At 44.6% G+C, this 26,933-nt stretch overlaps 2 protein-coding genes across 2 annotated transcripts in view; one reads left to right on the top strand and one right to left on the bottom strand.

Annotated features, from left to right (window-relative positions):
- LOC309564420 (uncharacterized protein) overlaps nt 1-26,933 on the top strand; it is a gene marked incomplete at both ends in the record, with an annotated part of 648,900 nt that overhangs the window by 140,216 nt on the left and 481,751 nt on the right. The window contains 6 exon segments of the mRNA XM_082269050.1: nt 6,575-6,627; nt 19,425-19,557; nt 19,667-19,816; nt 20,821-20,829; nt 21,111-21,360; nt 21,613-21,671. Of these exon segments, the coding sequence (XP_082125176.1) occupies nt 6,575-6,627; nt 19,425-19,557; nt 19,667-19,816; nt 20,821-20,829; nt 21,111-21,360; nt 21,613-21,671 (654 nt within the window).
- The window catches only part of LOC309562909 (gastrula zinc finger protein XlCGF66.1-like), a 471,303-nt gene that overhangs the window by 227,137 nt on the left and 217,233 nt on the right, over nt 1-26,933 (bottom strand). The window lies entirely within an intron of this gene.

The following is a 26,933-nucleotide window of genomic DNA, read 5'->3' as shown; positions in this document are numbered from 1 at the left end:
CTGAACCGGACATGCCCTGGCTTTTTGATAACTGATCGCTTTGTCATTGGACAGAGTGATCACATATTAAAGGGCCGCTGTCATTGGCCCCTTACCACAATCCGTGATGCGCTGGGTCCAGTGAACCTGGTGAGCACAGACAGTTCCAAGTGCATGCCCCAGGGGGTGTGCAGGAAGCATAATTCTGGAAGGCCATCATTGTATGCCCTCCCAGAATAAGCCGACCACGCTGTAGTCATCATTCAGCTATGGCCTGGTCGGCAAGTGGATAAAGCGGTCCCACAGTGTCCTCAGTTCCCTTTCACAACACTGCCCCCCTTTATATTGCAGTGCCCTTTATATCGCAGTGCCCCTTTACAGAACACAGCGCCCCTTTACACAACACAGCACCCCTTAACACAACACAGAGCCCCTTAACACATCGCAGCCCCTAACACATCACAGCCCCTAACACATCACAGAGCCCCTAACATGCCCGATGTGAGGATGACATTGGTGGCCCGGCAGGAGGCCCAGGAGAGGATACCCAGCCGTGGCAGCGACACCGCCACGGCCCGGAAAGGACTGTCAGTCGGTCCAGTTCCGGACCATGGTCTGCCGTTTAGTGACCGCTGATATAGGTGATTCCACCCCACCTTACAAATTATACAAACAAAAGGAGATTCAGAGAACCCATTTCTTGGTTACCTTGGGGAAATTGTGAGATCCTCAGAGACGAAGCTGCCTGATGTGGGTGGAGTCCTGGTTTAGGAGAACCAATCTGCTCATGTCTAGTAATAATCTTTTTATTTCTGTTTTAGTACATGGACGGGAGATGAGGAAAACCTCAGAGGATTGTCTCACTTTTTCTCCAGACTGTAAAGTAGAAGATGAGGACATCACACAGTATAGACCAGGAGAAAACCCGGCTACCTCAAATATCCATCCGGCACCACACAGTGTAGATGGACCATCATATTCCTCTTATCCTGAGGAACCTCAGATTTTGAGGGACAGGGCTGGACCATCGTATTCCTCTTATCCTGAGGAACCTCAGACTGTGAGGGATGGTTCCGGACCATCGCATTCCTCTTATCCTGAGGAACCTCAGACTGTAAGGGACAGTGCCGTACCATCGTATTCCTCTTATCCTGAGGAACCTCAGACTGTAAGGGACAGTGCCGGACCATCGTTTTCCTCTTATCCTGAGGAACCTCAAACTGTGAGGGACACTGCCGTCCTTCCAACAGATAAGAGGTTTTCCTGTAGTGAGTGCGGGAAGTGTTTCCCTTTTAAATCCAGACTTAATGAGCATAAAAGATCTCACACAGGTGAGAAGCCGTATTCCTGTTCTGAGTGTGGGAAGTGTTTCCGTTTTAAAGCTAAACTTAATGTGCATAAGAAAACAACACACACAGGTGAGAAGCCGTATTCCTGTCTCGAATGTGGGAAATGTTTTGTAGAAAAATCAACTTTGGTTGGACATCAAAAGTCTCACAGGGGGGAAAAGCCGTATTCCTGTCCTGAGTGCGGAAAATGTTTTTCCAGGAAATACCATCTCAACACCCATCAGAGATTGCACACGGGAGAGAAGCCATATTCCTGTCCTGAGTGTGGGAAATGTTTCGTACGAAAATCAGGTCTTACCACACATCAAATGTGTCACACGGGGGAGAAGCCGTATTTCTGTCCTGAGTGCGGGAAACGGTTTGTAGGAAAATCACATCTTGTCGCACATCTAAGGTCTCACACTGGGGAGAAGCCATTTTCCTGTCCTGAGTGTGGGAAATGTTATTCAGACAGGTCATCTCTTCACAAACATCAGAGATCGCACACAGGTGAGAAGCCGCATTTCTGTCCCGAGTGTGGGAAATGTTTTCCACAGAATTCATACCTTGTCATACATAAAAGATCTCACACGGGAGAGAGGCCGTATTCCTGTCCTGTGTGTGGGAAATGTTTTTCAAGGAAATCAGAACTTGTCATACATCAAAGATCTCACACGGGAGAGAAGCCGCATTCCTGTCCTGAGTGCGGGAAAGGTTTTTCAAGAAAGTCCCATCTTGACAGACATCAGAGATCTCACATGGGGGAGAAGCCGTATTCCTGTCCTGATTGAGGGTATTGTTCCTCACTGAATTCCTGTACATGTTAGCTGTAAGCAACAAACGCATACAGGAAATATAACATCACTTAAAGGGTAACTCCACTTTCGGGGGGGGGGGGGGGGAATAGCAAATAACAACATAGCATATACAATTGTGACACAAATCATATTGTAATTGAATGTTAATAAAAATTACCTTTCCTTTTCAATCTGCAACTGTTGTAATTTTCTGAAAATGCAATGCAATATGGCCGCCTGGAGCTGTTCTGTACACAGAATGTATACTGACCACACCCCCAAACATAATTTCCTACTAGTTTGTTTGACTCACCAATTTTCCCAGAGGTCTGCACTAAGATACAAGTCAGATTTCTGGTGTCCTCTGCAACAAAAATTTCATTTTTGGTGAGATACTCCAAATAGGAGCACGTCTAAAGGGATGCAGGCCCAGGAGCTTCCCTTACATGGGTGACTATTGGGAGCAGGACCCCCTTATATCAGTGATCAGTGGGAGAAGGACATCCTTACATCAGTAGGAAGACAGATCTTTGATGCCAGTCTTTACTGGGAGACACAAACTGTTAATTCCTCAGGAAACCCCTAGAGACTTTTGAAGGAACCCTGGCTGAGAAAGGCTGGACTAGGCAGTAATATATTCCTATCCCCCTTGGTGGGAGTGGAGATGACCCCATCTATAAGGATATGCAGTACATTACACACACAGCACAAGGCCTCGTTCACACTATGATAATGTTTCTTGTGACTGCAGTTCCTCTGAGCTCCACAAGGTGGTGATCTCACTTTGTACACAGACAGGAAGAATCTATGGAAGACAGGAAGTGAGATTGATGGGAAGTAGAGAGGGGACATTGCTGGAACTGGCAGCAGAGGAGGTAATAAGATATTATTTTCTATTTACACCCAGTAACCCCCCCCCCCCCCGTCATGTCCGTCCTCTTTCTCCATAGTCACTGTGACGTATTTTATCTCCAGCAGATGACGATACACACATATATAGTGTGGAAACGTAGATTAACCCCTTCAGGGTCAGAACATCTCCTGATTTACGGAGCCGGAACATTTTCTTCATTTTGGAGATGTCACCTTCTCACCTTAGCAGTCTCCTGTAATGAGGGATGAGATTCCGATTCCAGTTGTAATGAAATTAACAACCCCATCCCCCCGGGCATGAGTACCGCCATGTATCCGGTGGTTCCAATGCCCCTCCGGCAGGCCTGGAACCGGCATGGTTGATGGAGCAGAGAGAGTACCAGTTCTTCGATCTCCTCTCTGGTGATGGAACCCAGAGGCTTCATCACTACAAGGTTCACAGCTGTCATTCCCCGGTTGTTGTGGCCAGGGAAGCGGCTGATGAAGCCCAATATTAGTGGTCTATTAGACTCCTGTTGACTCCTCAAAGAGGACCCGTCATTTCTTCTGTGCTACCACATCGTGCTATTGGCCAGGCATTGTTGCTCACACCAGAGAGCAATAATTCTGGGGCCGGTAATTAACTCCAAACTGATGACCTGTGAGAGCTTTTAAAGCATTGTCTTTGCACCATTCGGGTAGTGAAGTTAGTCCCCTTTTAAGGGTTGACATAACTGTGTGAGTGAAAAGGTGGGGGTTGGGTTAAATATTTTACAAGCAAAGAATGCTGATTTTTGGGTGTATAAAAAAAATTAAAAATTTGTTTTAAAGCCCATCTTCGGGGAAATGCAAAGTTTTTATATATAGACCCACAAGTAGCTCAATCTACTTTTTCAGTTCCCACTGGGGGAAGCCATTCTATTAACTCCTTTTATCCCCATCCTAATATTGTACAACCAATACAGTCCAGATAATTGTCCGCTATTCGTCTACAGAGAAACCTGCATAGATCACATCAGTGAAGATGGAGGAGGACCAGAGTCACATGACTGAGAGGATACTAAACCTCACCCTGGAGATCATCTACCTGCTGACCGGAGAGGTGAGGAGGATTCTGGGAGGTCACATGACATCACTCTTATCTCTATTAATAAAACACAGACCTGACTGGTCAGGTGAGGAGGATTCTGGGAGGTCACATGACATCACTCTTATCTCTAATAATAAAACACAGACCTGACCAGAGAGGTGAGGAGGATTCTGAGATCCTAACTTGATATTCCTATCGATTTTCCAATACAGAGCATTCCTCTGAAGTCAGGAGATCATATGACCATTCCAGTGCCTCCATGTGACTCCCTAAAAGCTGAGAGACTCAACATGCAGAAGATTTTAGAAGTCACCAAGAAGATCACTGAGCTGCTGACAGGAGAGGTGAGCGGTGCTGGGAATTCTGGGACATTATCCAGTAACAGACAAGGGATGTGTCTGGATGGTGACTGTATCATTGTGTGTGTCAGGTTCCTATAAGGTGTCAGGATGTCACTGTCCATTTCTCCATGGAGGAGTGGGAGTATTTAGAAGGACACAAGGATCTCTACAAGGACGTCATGATGGAGAATCAGCCGCCCCTCACATCACCAGGTAAGAGGAGACTTTATTGTAAAGGAGAGAGCAGTACGGAGGATCCACCTAGATCCCCCATCATCTGATAAACACATAGAAACAATGTATTCAGTCAGTGTGTGTGTTTCCTACAGATGGATCCAGTAATGGGAACCCACCAGAGAGATGTCCCCGTCCTTCCCGGGATTCCACACAGGAAGGTCACATCATCCCTCACCATCATCAGGTAGGTGGGACTGAGAAACTAGAACATAATTGTAACCACTTCCTTACTGCTGGACATCATATGACATCCAGGGCTTTAAGTGGGGATATCGGGATGACGAGTGCAGCTGCAGGCATCATTCAGATATAATTTTTTTTTAGCCGGCGATTCTCTGCACAGTAAGAACAATCATAGAGGCTGTTCAGCCGCTTAATCATTCAGGTGGCGGGAAGGGACGCCCCCACCCTCCCACCGCCCTCCGGTGCTTCTACAGGCTCGCTCGTGCGATCAGCAAGCCGGAGAAGGCATTAGCTGGCCAGCGGAAATACACCATAGGGAATACCGAGGACCAGCCAGTCCCTGGCAGTCTCTATGACTCTCAGAGGCCTGGGTGCAACGTTATGACGTTACGCCCGGCCTGGCAGCTGTCAGTACTGCCATGATCTCGGCTGGACAGCCGAAATCATTTTGTTTTTTTTCAGGCTTTCCAGCCTGTAGGAGAGATGTGAGGTCTTATTGACCCCAGATCTCCCCAGAAAGAGGACCTGTCATTCACTATTCCTATCACAAGGGATGTTTACATTCTTTGTAATAGGAATAAAAGTGAAAAAAAATAAAGGAAAAGTGTGAAAATAAAAAAATTAAATAAACAATAATAATAATAAAAAAAAATTTAAAGTGCCCCCGTCCCCGCACGCAGAAGCGAACATATACGTACGTCGCGCCCACATATGTACACGACTTTCAATCCATACATGTGAGGTATCTCCGTGAACGTTAGAGCGAGAGCAACAATTCTACACTAGACCTCCTCTGTACCTCTAAACTGGTAACCTGTAAAAAAATGTAAAGCGTTGCCTATGGAGATTTTTAAGTACCCAAGTTTGGTGTGCCATTGCACAAATGTGCGCAATTTTAAAGCGTGACATGTTAGGTATCTATTTACTCGGCGAAACATCATCTTTTATATTTTACAAAAAAATTGGGCTAATTTTATTGTTTTAGTTTTTCATATTCAAAACGTGTCAGAAAAATTGCGAAAATACAGTGTGACATAAAAAGTTGCAATGACTGCCATTTTATTCCATAGGGTCTCTGCTAAACAAAAAATATATATATATATATATATATATATATACATATAATGCTTGGGGGTTTTAAGTAATTTTCTAGCAAAAAAATGATGAATTTTACATGTAGGAGCGGATTGCCAGAATTGGCCTGGTATGGAAGTGGTTAAGCTATGAGAGAACATTCTTCTATGTGATCTCTTATTCTTTCTTACACATATATTCTATTATCTTTGGGGTTTAGGATGAGGAACTGAAAGACATCAAAGCTGAGACTAAAGAGGAAGAAGAAGAGACGTCAATGAGTGGAGCTCAGCAGTCTATAGGAGGGGGAGGTCCTCTGTGTTCCCGGGATTCCACACAGGAAGATCACACCATCCCTCACCATCACAAGGTTGGTTGAAAAGAACATCTGGCACATGAGACGATGTGTGGATCATTTCTACATGTGATGTCATAATGTTACATTTTAAGTTTCTAACATTTGGGGTGGTACCCTCCTATTATATTATGTTGTTGGAAGACACTTTATTGTTGCTTATTAGCGTTGATATTGATAGCCACCCTTCCTAACATACTTTGATTTACTTTACCTACTCCTCAAGGTTGTACACTGGAACTCGGAATATGCTGTGTCTTGTTGTTCATCTTCCTTTTTTTCTTTCAATAAATATTTTGAACAAGAAATTTTAAGTTTCTATCATTTTCTTGGTTTAGGGTAAAGACCTAACAGATATAAAAGTTGAGATTAAATCAGAAGAAGAAGAGACGTATGTGAGGGATGATCAGCAGTCTATGGAAGAGGATGGAATAACGGGGACATTTATAGAGGAGACTCCTACAGAGATCAACACAGGTAGGTCATTAATAGTAAATACATTCACTATATCATTTACATTGTACTTTACTTAGTCCTAACACCTTCACTATATACTCTATGTTGTAAAGTACATAATCCTGACCCCTGAACTATATACTCTATGTTGTACATTACATACTCCTGACCCCTGCTCTACTTACTCCACGCTGTATATTGCACATACCATTGACCCCTGCACCATATACTTTATGTTGTACATTACATAGTCTTGACACCTGCACTATATAATCTATGTTGTACATTACATACTCCTGACCCCTGTACTATATACTCTGTTATACATTACATACTCTTGACACCTGCACTATGTACTCTATGTTGTACATTACATACTCCTGACCCCCTGCACTGTATACTCTATGTTGTACATTACATACTCCTGACCCCTGCACTATATAATCTATGTTCTACATTACATACTCCTGACCCCCTGCACTATATACTCTATGTTGTACATTACATACTCCTGACCCCCTGCACTATATACTCTGTTGTACATTACATACTCCTGACCCCCTGCACTATATACTCTGTATTGTACATTACATACTCCTGAACCCTGCACTATATACTCTATGTTGTGTACAATACATAATTCTGATACTATATAGTACTAACTGTTGTATCTCATACAATATGTTGTACATTACACAGTCCTGACTTCTGCTCTTTCCCCTCTACACACTGCTATATATGCACAGAATATGTATTCCCTTTTGTTGCACCCATTTTCTACCAGCTGACATTTTATATCTGATGATTTGATTGAAGCACAGACTTTTACATGTTGATAATAATGTGATAACATCCTTAAACTTTGGAACCTTAAACAGGGAGTGATAATGTGGGAGGAGTCAATAACCCATTGATGGTGGTCTTCAGGATCATTCCAGTCTTCATCTTGGTTATTCTTCCGCCATCCTCACTCTCTGACCTCTGGTGGAGCTCAGCCCCGCTGTTATTCACGACTAAATCATGGACTACTGAGACTACAGTCCTGCTTGGGTTGGCAAGATGGCAATGAGTGATAGAGGGGGTTGGGGACACTCGTCCAAAAATCTTCTCATCACTGTCACACCTATAAAAGACAGCTCTCGTTGGTTAATAACCCAAAAATCAATCTACGCAGTCACCCAAATAACCAAATTGGGTTGCAAGCTAACACCATATAGCTAAGGGGTCTTGAATTAAATTTTACAGGGGTCTGGTCAGAAATATTTCCTTACGCCAGAGGTCTGAATCTCGTTTGCGCTATAACACATCATGGTTCCCCCTGTACATCGTCTTCAACGTACCTTTCACATCGTAGTCCCCTTTACATCACAGCCCCCTCTAACTGCCTCCAGCCCGGCCAATGTACATATACGGCCTGGTGGAAGCTTCTCGGTACGTCCCTCAGAATGGCTGCCCGCGTGCAGCCCGGTCCTGTGCTGGCTGTGTCACAGCAAATTACAGATTGGCACTGATGTGGCACGGGTGAGCACTGATGTGGCACGGATGAGCACTGATGTGGTATGGGTGAGCACTGATATGGCACAGGTGAGCACTGATGTGGCGTATATGTAGCACGGATGAGAACTGATGTAGCATGGATGAGGGATGGATGAGTACTGATGTGGCATGGGTGGGCACGGATAAACATGAACGAGGCACAGATGGGCATGATTGAGGCACGCACAGATTGGCATGAATGAGGCACAGGTGAGCAGTGCTGCTGTCTCCCTCCTCTTACAGCGATCGGAACAACGTCCGAGGAGAGGAAAGAACTGAACCGGACATGCACTGGTTTGTTGACATCATTGGGCATAGTGATCACGTAGTAAAGGGCAGCTGTCATTGGCCCTTTACCACAATGCGTGATGCGCCAGGTCCAGTGAACCGAGCATGGACAGTTCAGTGTGCGCGTCCCAGGGGGCGTACGGAAAGCGGAATTCTGGGAAGACGTCATTGTATGCTCTCCCAGAATAAGATGACCGCGTTATAGCCGTCGTTCGGATATGGCCTGGTCGGCAAGTGGTTAAAGCAGTCCCACAGTGTCCTCAGTTCACTTTCACATCACCGCCCACCTTTATATTGCAGTGCCTTTTATATCGCAGAGCCCCTTTACACAACACAGTGCCCCTTAAAACAACACAGCGCCCCTAACACATCACAGTGCCCCTAACACATTGCAGAGCCCCCTTTAATGCAAGCCCCTCCTGCACAGACCTATGGTACCTTTGGCAGAGCCGAGGCACTAATCATCCTGGGATGTAATCTCCTGGGCCACCAGCCCGGCCATCAATGTCATCCTTACAGTGGGTGGGGCAGGAGGAGCTGCAGATCGGGACTGAGGTGCGGGAGCTGCCCAGGTTTTTATGTTAACAAGTGGGTAATTACCGACTTGTTAACATGAAAAGACTCCCGCTCTCTATCCCAATCTGCAGCTCGCCACGCCTTGCCCCACCCTGCCCTGCCCAATGTGAGGATGACATTGGTGGCCCGGACAGGAGACCCAGGAGAGGATACCCAGCCATGGCAGTTGCACTGCCACAGTCCGGACAGGACTATCAGTCGGTCCATTTCCGGACCGTGGTCCGCCATTTAGTGACCGCTGATATAGGTGATTCCACCCCACCTACCAAATGATACAAACAAAAGGAGATTCAGAGAATCCCATTTCTTGGTTACCTTGAGGGGGGAAATTGTAAGCTCCTCAGAGACAAAGCTGCCTGATGTGGGCAGAGTCCTAGTTTAGAAGAACCAATCTTCTCATGTCTAGTAATAATCTTTTTATTTCTATTTTAGTACATGGACGGGAGATGAGGAAAACCTCAGAGGATTGTCTCACTTTGTCTCCAGACTGTAAAGTAGAAGATGAGAACATCACACAGTATAGTCCAGGAGAAAAGCCGGCTACCTCAAATGTCCATCCGGCACCACACAGTGTAGATGGACCATCATATTCCTCTTATCCTGAGGAACCTCAGACTGTGAGGGATGGTGCCGGACCATCATATTCCTCTTATCCTGAGGAACCTCAGACTGTGAGGGTCGGTGCCGGACCATCGTATTCCTCTTATCCTGAGGAACCTCAGACTGTGAGGGACGGTGCCGGACCATCGTATTCCTCTTATCCTGAGGAACCTCAGACTGTGAGGGACGGTGCCGGACCATCGTATTCCTCTTATCCTGAGGAACCTCAAACTGTGAGGGACGGTGCCGGACCATCGTATTCCTCTTATCCTGAGGAACCTCAGACTGTGAGGGACAGTGCTGCCCTTCTAACAGATAAGAGGTTTTCCTGTACTGATTGCGGGAAGTGTTTCCCTTTTAAATCCAAGCTTAATGAGCATAAAAGATCTCACACAGGTGAGAAGCCGTATTCCTGTTCTGAGTGCGGGAAGTGTTTCCGTTTTAAAGCTAAACTTAACGTGCATAAAAAAACACACACAGGTGAGAAGCCGTATTCCTGTCCCGAGTGTGGGAAATGTTTTGTAGAAAAATCAAATCTGGTTGGACATCAGAAGTCTCACAGGGGAGAGAAGCCGTATCCCTGTCCTGAGTGCGGGAAATGTTTTTCCAAAAAATCCCATCTCAAAACCCATCAGAGATTGCACACGGGAGAAAAGCCGTATTCCTGTCCTGAGTGTGGGAAATGTTTTGTACAAAAATCAGGTCTTGACACACATCAAATGTCTCATACAGGGGAGAAGCCGTACTTCTGTCCTGAGTGTGGGAAACGCTTTGTACGAAAATCACATCTTGTCGCACATCTGAGGTCTCACACGGGGGAGAAGCCGTTTTCCTGTCCCGAGTGTGGGAAATGTTATTCAGACAGGTCGTCTCTTCACAAACATCAGAGAACGCACACAGGTGAGAAGCCGCATTCCTGTCCCGAGTGCGGGAAATGTTTTCCACAGAAATCATACCTTGTCATACATAAAAGATCTCACACAGGAGAGAAGCCATATTCCTGTCCTGTGTGTGAGAAATGTTTTTCCCGGAAATCAGAACTTGTCATACATCAAAGATCTCACACGGGAGAGAAGCCACATTCCTGTCCTGAGTGCGGGAAATGTTTTACAAGGAAGTCCCATCTTGACAGACATCAGAGATTGCACTCTGGGGAGAAGCCGTATTCCTGTCCTGAGTCAGGGAATTGTTCCTCACTGAATTCCTGTCTTCCTGTGCATGTTAGCTGTAAGCAACAAACGCATACAGGAAATATAAAGACACTTAAAGGGTAACTCCACTTGGGGGAAAAAAATAGCAAATAAAGAAAAAACAATATCGCGTATACAACTGCGACAATGTTAATAAAAATGACCTATCCTTTTCAATCTGCAGCTGTTGTAATTTTCTGAAAATGCAATATGACTACATGGAGCTTTTCTGTACACAGAATGTATACTAACCACACCCAGAAACATAATTTCCTGATTGTTTGATTGGCTTACTAATTTACCCAGAAGTCTGCCTAAGATACAAGTCTGATTTCTGGCATCTCCTGCAACGAAAATGTAATTTTTGGTGAGATACGCCCCAATAGGAACACATCTAAAGGGATGCAGGCTCTGCAGCTGCCACAGCTGATAGATAATTATGAAACCACTCCCATTTGACCCACTCAGCACAGAGGAACAAACAATGATTTCTTCAGAATAACAAAAGGTAGGAATCTGCAACAAAGTTTGTTAAAATCCTTGTAATGTACAGAGATCACCCAGAGGGGAATGTTTTTCTTCTCAACAAAAGCGGAGTTACGCTTTAACTTTAAGAGAGCAAATTTTCCAAGGATGAGGGCTGCTCTCCAAGACTTAAGTCCCGTACACACGCAACGAATTTCCGCCGACCGGTCATCCATCTTTTGTCCAGAGTGCTGTCTGTTGGTTGGAAGGTGCTCTAGACTGCACACGAATTTTCCCGTACGACAGAATTCTACTTCAGAAGTGATGTCATGTGTTGGATTGCTTTGTATGTGTTCTTTCATCTCTGAGCATGCCTAGTCTTGCTCATAAGATTTTTCCCCATCGAAATCTGTATTAATAAGATGAAAATCGGACGTGTTTTGATGGTCGACAAAAATTATATAGCCTGCACACCAGGATTTTTTCGGCCGAAAAGTCGGAGTCGGTTGTCGGAAGCACCATACTAACAAGCCGAAAATCGGCAGATCGGTCGTCGGATGAAAATTCCCAGCCAAATTTCGACTCGTGTGTACGGGGCTTTAAAGCGGTTGTAAACCCTAAAAAAAATAAAAAAAAACCTGCAAGACAAAGGCATAACTTACCTTAGAACGAAGCCCCGACACGGACGCCCGGACATCGCTGCGGGCGCTGCCATGATCCCTCGCCGTCTCTTCCGGGTTCGGCGGCTCCGGCTCGGTGATTGGCCGGAAGAGACGGCTCCGGCGCGATGATTGGCCGGAGCCGCGATGACATCACTCCCGCGCATCCGGCAAGCTCCCGGCAAATAAATTGAAGGTCCCCCTGGACCTTCAGAGCGCATGCGCCGCTCGCGTGAGCGGCTGCATGCACTGTAAATATCTCCTAAACCATGCCGGTTCAGGAGATATTATTTGTACCTACAGGTAAGCCTTATTATAGGCTTACCTGTAGGTAAAAGTGTCAAAAAGCGGGATACTACCGCTTTAAGCTGGAAACACTATACAACTTTTGTTGGTAGATTTCCTTTAGATTTACCTTCAACTATGTAGTGCAAGGGCCTGTCTGATTGCATACAAATTGAAAGTGTTTAGGTCTGATCTCAAATTATATGGTTTTGGCAGTGTGAGGCAAGGAGAGCTGAATAACGGCACTTCCTCATTTACAGGTGAGCGGCTGTGATTAGACACAGCCGATCACATGGGTAAAGAGTCACGTCATTGACTCTATACCAAGATCTGGGTCGCGCCGTGTCCTAGCAACATGGCGCTTGCACGATCGATGTTCTGCGTGCCACCGCACGCGAGAGGCCGGTCTGGTGCGCCGTCATTTGACGGCGGGCGGGTAGCAAGTGGTTAATGATTTTTTTTCGATAAAGTCTAGTGCGGAAAAATTTGTCTTTGGGTCTTGGTTGTGCCTTCACACCATATCCCTATAGATGTGCTCTTGATAAAAGCAAGAATTGTTCTTGCTGTAAAAAATTTAAATTATATGCCCCAGTCAAACAGTGGCAGAAAAATTGGTCTTTGGGTCTTGGTGGTGCCTTCACATGGTAACCCTATAGATGTACTCTTGATGAAAGCAAGAATTGGTCTTGCTGTAAAAAAATGAAATTATATGCACCTGTCAAACAGGTGGGGAAAAAATTGGTCCTTGGGTGTTAATTGTGCCCATTAAACTTATCCCAAAAATTTCTACAAGATAAAATCAACACCCACAAAGCTAGGCAGCCTAGACAGTCTTGCAGAGATACCAGATCCCAAAAACATTTAATCAGTGACATCGGCATCAGGGGCTTGATAGCTGCTGCCAATACAGGAATGATTAATTTTGACAAATGTCAGCCAGTCATTGGAGTCTGTGGACAGACGCATTTTTTTATCTGTCACAAAACCTTTGGCACCACTGAATGTCCATTCAGAAAGCACAGTGGATGCCGGACAGCCCAGCAGCTCCATTGCATATTGGGCAAGTTCTGGCCAGTGGTTTATTCTTATGACCTATTAACTCAGTGTATTGTCTACTGGAAAGCTCTCCATGTCTGTTTTCGCCCCTAGATAATCGTACACCATATGATGCAGACTCTGCTGATGGGAAGTTGAAGCTGACAGCCCTGGGCACCGAGAACTAAAGAAATTTTACTTAGGGCACTCCCTTCTCCACCGCTCCTCCTTTTGACCAACAAAAGCCTCAAAACTACCTTTTTCTCAAGACTGTAACCTACCAGAGTCTTGAAAGGTGCTACATATACTTCTCTCACGATATTTCTTTCTGTGCTCCCTCTGTGAGGGCAGGATGAGTTCAGAGACCTTGTAACGATGGTCAAGGAGGGTTGTCATCCAATAATGATCCTTCTCCTTGATGCCATGAATTCTGGGGTCCTTTAGCAGGCTTTGATGAAAAAGGGAATTCGTGCACTGCAAGTTTACGGAGGCATGAGAAGAAGAGTCCTCGGGTCACTGAGGATTACAGTTTCTGGATCTGCCCCCTTCCGTCCATGTACAACTCCCAAGGGTTCTGGGGACTGAAAACCATCTCTTAAGTTTTGACATACAGTATGTCTTCCTCTGCTTCAATGCCTCCAAAACTGGCAGAATCCTCCTCCTCCCTCTCTCTTGTGTGTTCTGTGGCATCACAAGAATGGTGTCTGCATAAAGCGGGACTTGAGAGGAAAGGAAGTCTTCCTCCAGCTACTCTGCCTCAAGTACCCTGTCCATAATGCCATGTAGAGTCTGCTCCAGCAGGAACACAAGCAAGATAGTGTCACTGATGCATGCATTGTCATGGCTCATCATTGTTGTCGCATCCTTAAATGGCGACAGTACAGTGCATGCATCCTTTATCAGCAGCCATTGGCGTGGGGAAAAAAAGCCAAGCTCTCCTGAGCCTGTCCTTGTGGCATACTCACACAGGTACTCATTGATGGCCCTCTTCTGCATGAGCAGCCACTGCAGCACTGCCGAGTTCCACCTGATGGATATGTCACAAATCAGGCAGTTTACAGGCAGGTGGAATTCCTGCTGAATTTCAGCCAACGTAGCACTGGCTGTGTATGACTGCCTGAAATGTCTAAAGACTCTTCTGGTCTGCTTTAGAAGATCTTGCTATCCTGGGTACCTTTTTAAGAAAGGCTGCACCACCAAATTGAGAACATGTATCAACTTTCCCTTTCGAAGCGTAGACAGAAGGTTAGTACCAATTTCACACAGCACCATTCCTGGCTCAAGCTGCAATGGCATGAACCACCTCTGGGCCTGCCCCTGCAGAGCTGGAATAATCCCTGCTTTGGTGTTGCTCCTGTCACTAGACAGACCAGCGGAAGCACTTCATGGTATCTTGTAGTCTGACTCATTAAATAGCCCCCGGAACGCTTAGAGGGTACTGGTGGTTCATAGGGAAATTCAGCAGAGGAAGGCATGGAGAAGGGGGTGGAGCTGACAGATCTCACATCATCACCACCAGCTATATAAAAACGTGGTGGCAAAACAAGCTCCAGCACTGAGCCCTATCCTGCATCCTTCCTATTTGCAAGCAGAGTTAACCAGTGTGCTGGGAACAAAACATATCATCCCTGACCATGCTTACTGGACAACGTATCAGCTCTAATGTGACCTTGCTGCTGACTGCCTTACCCAATGATACCAATAAACTACCTTCCATGTGTTGGTACAGAGCTGGAATGGCCTTATGTGCAAAGAAATAGTGACTAGGAACCTGCCATTGTGGTACAGCACATTCCGCAAATTCACTGAAGGGGGCAGAATCCACCAGATGGAATGGCAGGAGTTGTAAAGCTAGCAATTCAGACAAGCGTGAATTTAGGTGCTTGGCATGTGGGAGGCAGGGAGTGTATTTTTGTTTTCTATGCAGCAGCTGGGGCAGAGAAATTTGCCTGCTATACTCTGCTGGCAGACATGTTGCAAGGACCTCTGACACTGTTTTCCATACTATCATCCCTGTCCGTGGAGGCTGCTGAGAGCTTTTGAGATATAGCGGGTGTACACAGAATTAAGCAGGAGAAGAATTGTGTCCCCTTTGTGTGGCTTTCAGGGGCTCTTTCCAGCAGCCTGAGTGGTGGGAGGTTAAATTCCTTGTCAAGCATGTGGTGCCCAAAAGGCTGGTGCTTTTGCCATGCTTGATCTGCTTGCAGCAGAAATTGCAAATTGCAACAGTGTGATCGGCTGCACATGTGCTAAAAAAAGCCAACACAGTTGACCTGTGGGAAGTTGCAGACGAGATAACAGCTCTACAATCTGATGGAATAGGGTAACTTTTCTCTACTCTTCCATGATGGTTGTCTCTGGAGGACATCCTGCCTCTTTTGAGTTGTGCCTCCCCTTCACTTTCCTCCTCTACTCTATCTGGCACCAAAGTCGTGTCAGTGACCTCATAATCATCATCATCCTCTCCATCCTCATCATCACTGGAGCCAACCTGGCAATACGTTGCAGTTGGGGAACATGACCACCCTCTCTGTAGGCTCATGTTCTTACCTTCCTCTACCTCAGAACCAACATCAGAATCAAGTAATGGTTGTGCATTGTCAAGAAGCAAGTGGCTGACACTGTGTTCAAATAACTCAGCTGACTCCTCCACGCATGGTGCTGGAGCTATGTCAGGAATAGCGGTGGACAAGGAGGCAGAATAAGCTGCTCTTGCAGCTGCGATGGATTGCGCACTAGTCTCTGCTTGGGTGACAGAGGAAGAGGATGGTTTAGTAAGCCAGTCCACCACCTCCTCTGCATGCTGTGGCTGGATAGCATGGGCAACATCACTAAACACAGACAAAGGTGCCCTGCCTGAAGACAGACCACATCTACCTTTGTCTGTGGACACAGGCATTGCTGGCCCCCTCATAGTTGCATGGTAGGGGGGGCTTTTTACCCAAATGTAATAGATACTGGGAAATGCATAATAGGGTGCACTTTATTCAATGAAAAGTGGTGTTTGGTGCACTTTAAATTGAGGACAGGAATGTAAAACTATTTAAAAAAAAATAAAAAAGGGTGAACAAGTGGGAAATAACAGTGTTGCAGTCAAAAAACTGCAGCTGACAATTTAAAATGAGAGGGCTGGCACGGAACAAAAAAAAAAGAAAACACAGAGCAACCAAAATTTAAAAAAGGGAGTAAACAGCACTAAATGTTATGTAATGCTGTGTTAAACACTGCACTACACTATACTGTCACACTACACTAACACTACACTGTCACTACGCTAAAACTGCACTGACACACTAAACTATACTGACACTACACTAACCTTACACTGACGTACTACACTATACTGACACTACACTAAAATTGTGCTGACACACTAAACTATACTGACACTATGCTAACACTACACCGATGCACTACACTATACTGACGCACTACACTAACACTACACTGACACACTTAACTATGCTAACACTAAACTGATGCACTACACTATACTGACACACTACACTAAAACTGCACTGACACACTCAACTATACAGACACTACACTTACACTACACTAAAACTGCACTGACACACTAAACTATACTGACACTACACCATCGTCACACTATACTAAGACTACACTAATACTACACTCACAATAGAGTCACAATAACACACAAAGATACACTAACTCACTAGTAACAAAGAAAGCCCTGCTCTATCTATCTCCACAACACGCTGCAAACGTTTCCTGCGGGAATGAACCTTTTATAGGGTGGGGTGGGACTCTGAGCAATTAGCCATGATTTGGCAAAGTCACCATTACTTCATCCAATCATGCCTCTGACAATGCTCTGTGCTCTGACAATGCTCTGACCAGCGGTTAGGTGCATTGCTTCATGCAAATAGGGCCCTAGAATGCACCGTGCAGTGCAGTGTGGGGAGCTCAGTGGGCGAACATCCCGATGAGTGTCCCGCAAATTTGGGTTTTCGCCGCACGGGCTAATAGGGGATGTTCGGGCGGAACTTTTGCTTGGCTCGAACTGTTCGCTCAACTCTACTAGGAATCATAATAATGTTTCTCAGGGCTGCAGTTCTTCTGAGCTCCACAAGGTGTTTATCTCACTTATACCCAGACAGGAAGTCAATATGGAAGATAGGACGTAATATCAGGTGCAGACATGAAGTGATGTCAGGTACAGACAGGAAGTTCCAGGTTAGAGGTGAGTCGGGAGGAAGTAGAGAGGAGACATTGCTGGAACTGGCAGCAGAGGAGGTAATAAGATCTTTTTTTCAATTTACACCCAGAACCCCCCCCCTCCATCCTCTTCCTCCATAGTCACTGTGATGTCTTTTATCTCCAGCAGATGATGATCACACATATATAGTGTGGAGACGTAGATTAACCCCTTCGGGGCCATAGCATTCCCCATTTTCGGGGCGGAACATTCTCTTCACTTGGATTCTAGTAATATGTTTCTGAGAGGCTGTGAGGGGGTAATAGGGCTAAAGACTCCAGCGGCCTCTGAGATGATGGTGATTCTGAAGGTCTCCAAGGGGTTAGTCAGTTTTCAGGGCTCTGAGAGAAGAGGAAGCTGTAGGACTCAGGGGGTCTCCATGGTAGGGAGGGGGATTCTTGATCAATGATGGTCCTCCGATCTGCACTTTTCAGACCTTTTTACAGAATCCTTGCCCAGAAATGAAGGCAGCCTTCACCTTCTTCCCATGTTACTGGTCAAGTAATATTTTCCAGGGTACCAAGTGGAATGAAGAAGGGAAGTCCTTCACCCTGGGTACACACTTGTTGTTAGAGGATCTGTTTGCCCAGACTTGCTTAGCAGGCACATGTTGGGGATCTGAGGGAGCCGTCCAATACCTTCCCATGACATAGACTGTGTAAGAGCCGGGTACTCAAAGTCAGAACACCGGGAACCCACCGCCACTCTGTACAAGGTCCTGGATACTACAGTATATTTGGCAAATAAGAGAACAAACCCCTCCCCCACTGCTGTCCTTCTCCTACCAACACTGTGCTGCCATTGGAGGGATGAGAACAAAATCCCCCCCCCCCCCCCACTCTATACTTCACCAATAACATTGTCCTGCTATTCAATCCAATCCCTTCTCTTACTGCAGAGAGTGACATCACTCCTATCAGTCAGCAGGCTGCCGGAGATTAGAGCCTTGCAGTTGGAGTTCTTCCAATTATACGGATTAGCCCAGAACTCCGTCAGCAAATTCCCCCTCCTGGACATAATAATTACCCAGATTGACCTCACAGCACTGCCTCAGAACAAGACAAGAAGAAAGAAGAAGGATCATATTTATCATTCCTTGTCTGCTGATCTAATACTAATCAAAGCCATTTCAGAAACAAAACAAACCCAACAGAGAAAAAGGAATTTCTGATCAACGAGCCAAGAGGGTCCCGGGACCTTGAAAATGTAACAAACACTAAATAGTTCAAACTAAATGTGTTTGCATGGGTAATTAGTTCTTAAATGTACATCAACCCTTCTATTACCTCCCTCACATCTAAGTCTTATTACTGTGTGACCAATACCATCCAAATAATTCCTACTTTCATTTCCCAAAGTTATCCGTCTACAAGGAGACCTATATAGATCAAATGATGGCACCAATGAGGATGGAGGAGGACCGGAGTCACATGACTGGGAAGATACTAAACCTCACCCTGGAGATCATCTACCTGCTGACCGGAGAGGTGAGGAGAATTCTGGAAGGTCACATGACATCACTCTTATCTCTGTTAAAAAAAACACAGACCTGACCGGAGATGTGAGGAGGATTCTGGGAGGTCACATGACATCACTTTTATCTCTAATAATAAAACACAGACCCGACCTACCTGCTAACCGGAGAGGTGAGAAGGATTCTTAGATTCTAATTTGATATTCCTATTGGTTTCTCAATACAGCGTTTTCCTCTTACGAAGTCAGGTGATCGTATGACCATCACAGTGCCTCCATGTGACTCCCTAAAACCCGACAGACGCAATATGCAGAAGATTCTAGAAGTCACCAAGAAGATGATGGAGCTGCTGACAGGAGAGTTGAGCGGTGCCGGGAATTCTGAGACATTATCCAGTAACAGACAAGGGATGTGTCTGGATGGCGACATCATCATGAATGGATCCTGCAATGGGAACCCACCAGAGAGATGTCACTGTCCTCTGTTTTCCTGGGATTCCATACAGAAAGGTCACACCATCCCTCACCATCATCAGGTAGGTTGGACTGAGAAACTAGAACAGAATTCTAAGCTATGAGAGGACATTCTTCTATTTAATTTATTGTTCCTTTTTACACATCTATTCTATCATCTTTGGGGTTTAGGATGAAGAACTGAATAACATCAAAGCTGAGATTAAAGAGGAAGAAGAAGAGATGTCGATGTGTGGAGCTCAGCAGTTTATGGGAAGGGGAGGTCCTCTGTATTCCCGGGATTCCACACAGGAAGATCACACCACCCCTCAACATTACAAGGTTGGTTGATACATCTGGGACATGGACTTACTGTCTGAGAGGATTTGTAGATCTTTTCTATATGTGATGTCACAATATTACATTAGACTTTTATTACAATATTACATTAGATTGTTTTATCATTTTCTTGGTTTAGAGTGAAGATCTGATAGATATAAAAGTTGAGGTTAAATCAGAAGAAGAAGAGATGTATGTGAGGGATGATGAGCAGTCTATAGAGGAGGATGGAATAACGGGGACATTTATAGAGGAGGACACTCCTACAGAGATCAGCACAGGTGAGTCATTAATAGTAAATACATTTACTGTATAATATATATTGCACGTTACGTAGACCCAACGCCTTCACTATATATTCTATGTTGTAAAGTACATAATCCTGACCCATCTATGTACATTACATAGTACTGCCTTCTCTTCTCTACTCTCTACACACTGCTATATATCCACATAATATGTATTTTTTTTATATATCCAATAATTTGATTGGAGCACAGACTTTTACATGTTGATAATAACATGATAACATCCTCAAATTTTGAAATCTTAAACAGAAAGTGATAAGGAGGGAGGAGTCAATAACCCAATGATGGTGGTCTTCCGTTTTCATCTTGGTTGGTCTCCCCCATCCTCACTTTCTGACTTCTGGTGGGGCTCAGCCCCGTTGTTATTCATGTCTAAATCATGGACTAAATAAGGAGGTGCAGTCCTGCTTGTGTTGGGAAGATGGCAATGAGTGATAGAGGGGGTGGTTACAGTCGTCCAATAATCTCCTCATCACTGTCACTCCTATCAAAGACAGTTCCTGTTGTTTCCTCACTCTCTGGCTAAGGTCCATGAATAAAGAAATGAACTGGTAGGAGATCATAGGACCCATTTACTAGTTACATTGAGGGTGGAATTGTAAGATCCTCAGAGACAAAGCTGTCTGATGTGGGCGGAGTCCTGGTTTAGGGGAACCAATCTGCTCATGTCTAGTAATAATCTTTTTATTTCTATTTTAGAACATGAATGTGAGATGAGGAAAACCTCAGAGGATTGTCTCACTTTGTCTCCAGACTGTAAAGTAGAAGATGAGGACATCACACAGTATAGTCCAGGAGAAAACCCGGCTACCTCAAATGTCCATCCGACACCACACAGTGTAGATGGACCATCGTATTCCTCTTATCCTGAGGAACCTCAGACTGTGAGTAACGGTGCCGGACCATCGTATTCCTCCTATCCTGAGGAACCTCAGACTGTGAGGGACGGTGCCGGACCATCCTATTCCTCCTATCCTGAGGAACCTCAGACTGTGAGGGACGGTGGCGGACCATCGCATTCCTCTTATCCTGCGGAAACTCATACTGTGAGGGTCGGGGCCGTCCTTCCACCAGATAAGAGGTTTTCCTGTACTGAGTGTGGGAAATGTTTCCGTTTGAAATCCTGTCTTAATGTGCATACAAGAACTCACACAGGTGACAAGCCATATTCCTGTCCTGAGTGCGGAAAGTGTTTTTCAAACAAGTATACACTTTCCATACATCATAAATCTCACACAGGTGAGAAGCCGTATTCCTGTCCTGAGTGTGGAAAATGCTTTGGACAAAAATCAACTCTTGTCACACATCAAAGATCTCACAGTGGGGAAAAGCCGTATTCCTGCCCCGAGTGCGGGAAATGTTTTTCCAAGAAAAACCATCTCAACAGGCATCAGAGATTGCACACGGGAGAGAAGCCGTATGCCTGTCCTGAGTGCGGAAAATGTTTCGTCCAAAAATCAGCTCTTGTTACTCATCAAATGTCTCACACAGGGGCAAAGCCGTATTCTTGTCCTGAGTGCGGGAAAAGTTTTTCATATAAATCACATCTTGTCACACATCAACATTCTCACACAGGAGAGAAGCCTTTTTGCTGTTCCGAGTGCGGGAAATGTTTTTTAGATAAGTCCACTCTTAATTATCATCAGAGACTTCACACGGGTGAGAAGCTCTATTCCTGTTCGGAGTGCGGGAAATGTTTTGTAAAAAAATCAATACTTGTTGCACATCAGCGATCTCACACGGGGGAGAAGCCATTTTCCTGCCCTGAGTGTTGGAAATGTTTTTCAGATAAGTCAACTCTTCACAAACATCAGAGATCGCACACAGGTGTGAAGCCGCATTCCTGCCCAGGGTGCGGGAAATGTTTTTCACAGAAGTGCCATCTTGACAAACATCAGAGATCTCACAAGAGGAATAAGCCACGTTCCTGTCCTGAGTGAGGGAATTGTTCCTCACTGAAATCCTGTCTTCCTGTAAATCAGGGATCCCACACATCCTTCAAGGTGTATTAGTGCCTTGAGTGCGGGAAATGTCTTCTATATGAATGTTGCTGGACTTGTGGGGAAGAAGCACACCCTGATATACACCTCAGATATACTCCATGGCTGATCTTCATCATGTAAGAAACGCTTCATAAGGAGATCAGAGATCACCAAAGACATGGATGAAGTGTTGTACCTTGTTGGCCATTGATAGCAGGAGAAAAATAAAAATGGAGTCCTTACCTTTCATTGGCTGAGTACATTTTGTGGCGTAAGCTTTTACAAACACTTAGAGATCTATTTTTAAAAATGTTAGTTGAGTGAGTGTGACCCGCATTCTTCCAGCCATGATGAATATTGGGCGTATTTTGTTTCATACAGTGATTTCCTATGATTATCAACTCCACCTAGTGGCAATATTTGGGTATTGCAGTACTAATACCACATTATGGCCAGTAAATGGAGCTGATGATCATAGGAACTCACTCTGTTAATTTAGATAAGGCCAGAATTTCTTATGGGTGGGTAAATGCCCGTTACACCCATCCAATACATTTTCTGTAAATAGACCCCTTAGTTCCCTTCCTCAGGCATGGTTTCATGCTGGTATCCAAGATCATACTCATGGACTTATGAGAATAGTATACATTTTGTGAATTCCTGTGCAAATTTCTTATGAATAGAATATCAGAAGACATTTAGTTGCAGATGGTAGGTATGGAGAAGCTAAATGAATAGACCTCCTAGCAACATTATTACCAGGCTGCAGCTAGGGGGAGCTCTAATGTTTTTAGAGTGTGACCAGAGGAGAGGGATACCATCTGGCTCACATTAACCCAGAAGGTCAAACTTCCCCAAACTGTGCTCAATGATAGAGAAAATATACTGGGACCAAACCCTAGGAACACTGACCACGGAGGAAAAATGGGAATGCTTTAGGAATATATTAAACAAATGCATCTCACAGTGCATTCCTATGGGAAATAAATTTAGAAGAGCCAAAGCCAAACCTGGCTGGGTTAACCGTAATTTTTAAAAACTTATTAGTGAAAAAAAAAATGGCCTTCAAGAAATATAAATCGGAGGGCACATTATCGGCTTTCCAGCAATACAAGGAAGCAAAAAAGAAATGTAAATACGAAATCAAAATGGCTAAAATCAACTTCAAGAGACAAATAGCAGAGGAAAGTAGAAGAACCCTAAAAAATTATTTAAATATATCAACAGCAAAAAAACGAGGTCAGAGCATATTGCACACAAAATTAAAGATGATGGGAGTATGGTTACAGAGGACACTGAGAAGGCAACCGTACTTAATGCTTTCTTCTCCTCAGTCTTTACACAGGAAAAGGAGGGGTACACGGACCACGACTGTATGGTTAGTAGTAATACACAGGACATGCCGCTATGGCTAACAGAGGGTGAAATCAGGGAAAGGCTGGAGTACTTAATAAGAACTTAAGTACTCAAGGAACTTAATAGGACTATATCTAGACCACTGTTCCTGATCTTTGCTGACAGTATTATGACAGGAACTGTACTAGGTGACTGGAGGAAAGCCAACGTGATACCAATATTCAAAAAAGGGCAGTGGCATGTCCCGGGAAATTATAGGCCGGTCAGCCTGACATCGAAAGTATGTAAACTTCTGGAGGGGATGATAAGGGACTATATCCAAGAGTTTGCTAAAGAGAACAACATCATCAGCAGTAATCAGCACGGGTTTACAAAAGGGCGTTCTTGTCAAACCAATCTGTTGACATTCTACGAGGAGGTGAGCTGTGAGCTAGAAAGGGGGGAGACCTGTGGATGTGGTGTACCTGGATTTTGCTAAGGCGTTTGATACAGTTCCCCACAAGTGCTTAATTTGTAAAATAAGGTCTGCAGGCTTAGACCACAAGGTTTGCTCTTGGAGACAAAACTGGTTAAAGGGGCGTGTCCAAAGAGTGGTAATAAATAACGCGTACTCAGACTGGTAAGTGGGGCCCCCCAAGGTTCAGTCCTGGGACCAATTTTGTTCAATTTATTCATAAATAGCATTGAGGACGGGATCAGTAGCTCGATCTCAGTTTTTGCAGATGACACAAAATTAAGCAGGGCAATAACTTTACATCGTGAGGCAGAAATCTTACAGAATGACCTGAACAAAATAACAGAGTGGGCAACGACATGGCAAATGAGGTTTAATGTGGAGAAGTGTAAGGTATGGCACTTGGGGACTAAAAACATAAAAACACAATACACTTTAGGGGGGGAACCTTTGGGGGAATCAAAAATGGAGAAAGATCTGGGAGTCTTAGTAGAGAATAGACTGGGCAATAGCATGAAATGTCAAGCTGCAGCTGCTAAAGCTGGCAGAATATTAGCTTGCATAAGGAAGGGTATGTATTCCAGAGATAAGCCTATAATCCTTCCACTTTATAAAACTCTGGTCCGACCGCATCTGGAGTATTCTGTCCAGTTCTGCTCGCCAGTCCTCAGGAGGGATGTGTTGTAGCTGGAGAGAGTCCAGAGAAGGGCAACTAAACTAATTAGGGGATTGGAGGACCTTAATTATGAAGAGCGGCTGCAATCGCTTGATTTATTCTCCCTGGAGAAGAGACGCCTGAGAGGGGACATGATAGCAATTTATAAATACCTCAATGGTGATCTCAGCATAGAAAAAAAACGATTCAGTCGCAAAGAATGAATGAGGACACGAGGGCATACAATGCGATTAGAGGAGAAGCGTTTTAACCTCAGGCAACGTGGGGGGTTCTTTACTGTTAGGGCTACAAGATTGTGGAACTCTCTACAACAAATGGTAGTAACTGTGGAAAGTATGGCTACTTTCAAAAGACTCTTAGACGTACATCTCAAGGATCAGAACATTCAGGGGTATGAGAAATGATTACGTCCACACACACCTACACAGGTTGAACTGGATGGACTATTGTCTTTATTCAACCTCACCTACTATGTAACTATGAAACCCTTTCACTGCCAGCGCTGTTTTTGCTTTTTTTGGCACACCTGTTAAAATGCACATTTTGGGTCTGAAGATTTGTTAAAACCCCCAAATATACATATATTCATAAAGCACAGACCCTGGAGAATAAAATGGCGGTAATTGTAATGGTTTTTCTCGTACACAAATGTCACCCTAATATCCGGGTTTATTTTCTGCTTCCCCCCCCCCCCATTTTCTATGCTGTGATCTTTTCTACAATACTTTGTTATAATAATGTAACCTGTTGTGTATTGTATTGTACACAAATTAATAACGACTCCGCCTCCACATTCCAGACAAGTCATTTTCCTGAACAATTGGATTCCTTCCTTTACTATTTCCTGATTCTATGACTGCAATCTTGGTAAAAGAAAAAATATATGTGTGCGTCGGTGCAATGATGACGATCTCCGGTACCCAAACATTGTTCATGGGTGAGGCTTTAAAAGACTTTACAGGTCATCAGATTAGAGTTACCCGAAAATAATGGTCCAGAGTGCAGTGTTATAGTGGGAAAGAAGGGAAAAATATGAAGTGTCCACTCACCAAGTGAAATCATGCTTGCTTGCAAGTCTCTAGAGGGCCCCACCTTTGTGGATGGAAATGTTCCCAGGTGACTCTTCACAGGATTAGTGGCTCAGGTGGTCTTAGTGATGTCGCTGTGATTTTCTGCTTCAGCTTGTGATGATAGATATGGCTCAGCTGAACTGTCTGTGCGCTCCAGTACATCTCAACGCGTTTCATCATTACGACTAATGCCCCGTACACACGTGCAGATTATCTGAAGACTTTTGTCTGCAGACTTACCAAAACCATATAATATGAGGTCAAACCTAAACACTTTCAATTTGTATGCAATCCAGCAGGCCCTTGCACTACATAGAAAAGGTAAATCTGAAGACAAAAGTCTTCAGATAATCTGCACGTGTGTACGGGGCATTAGTCCAGGGATTGGCTGTACAACACGCAACCATCCATATGCTAACGAATGACCATCAGCACATGCGTTCACCCCGTGTCCCCGCAGCCACGATATGCACAGCATTTACACCGAGCAATCTCATAACACGGTTTGACAATGTTTAAAAACTAACATACACATACATAAAATGCAGCCATAAATTTATCCTAAATCGGGAGCTACCCCATATTAATACTATCTTTTATTTTTTAAATAATACAATACAAAAGGTATAAAATTCACAAATAATAATGCAAGCTGGAAAAATATTTTAGGAAAATTATGAATCAATGCCCACATATTTTCCCTATAATATAATATTATTATTATGTGCAGGCCAGTCAAATTCCTCCACCCCAAACTCGCTCATCCATGTCTTTATGGAACTTGCTTTGGGCACTGGTCCAAATCATTTCGTGGAGGGGGAATTATGATGTGGGGTTGTTTTTCATGGGTGGGGCTTGGCCCCTTAGTTCCAGTGAAGGGAACTCTTAAGGCATCAGCATACCAAGACATTTTGGACAATTTCATGCTCCCATCTTTGTGGGAGGAGTTTGGGGATGGCCCCTTCCTGTTCCAACATGACTGCGCACCAGTGCACAAAGCAAGGTCCATAAAGACATGGATGAGCAGGGTTGAGGTCAGGACTCTGTGCAGGCCAGTCAAGTTCCTCCACCCTAAACTCACTCATCCATGTCTTTATGGACCTTGCTTTGTACACTGGTCCAAATCATTTGGTGGAGGGGAGATTATGGTGTGGGGTTGTTTTTCAGGGGTGGGGCTTGGCCCCCTTAGTTCCAGTGAAGGGATCTCTTAAGGCGTCAGCATACCAAGACATTTTGAACAATTTTATGCTCCCAACTTTGTTGGAACAGTTTGG

The sequence above is a fragment of the Pelophylax lessonae genome (genome assembly GCF_965119305.1).
Source record: "Pelophylax lessonae genome assembly, chromosome: 9".
NCBI classification, from domain to species: Eukaryota; Metazoa; Chordata; class Amphibia; order Anura; family Ranidae; genus Pelophylax; species Pelophylax lessonae.
This window is presented reverse-complemented; position numbering and strand designations above follow the sequence as displayed.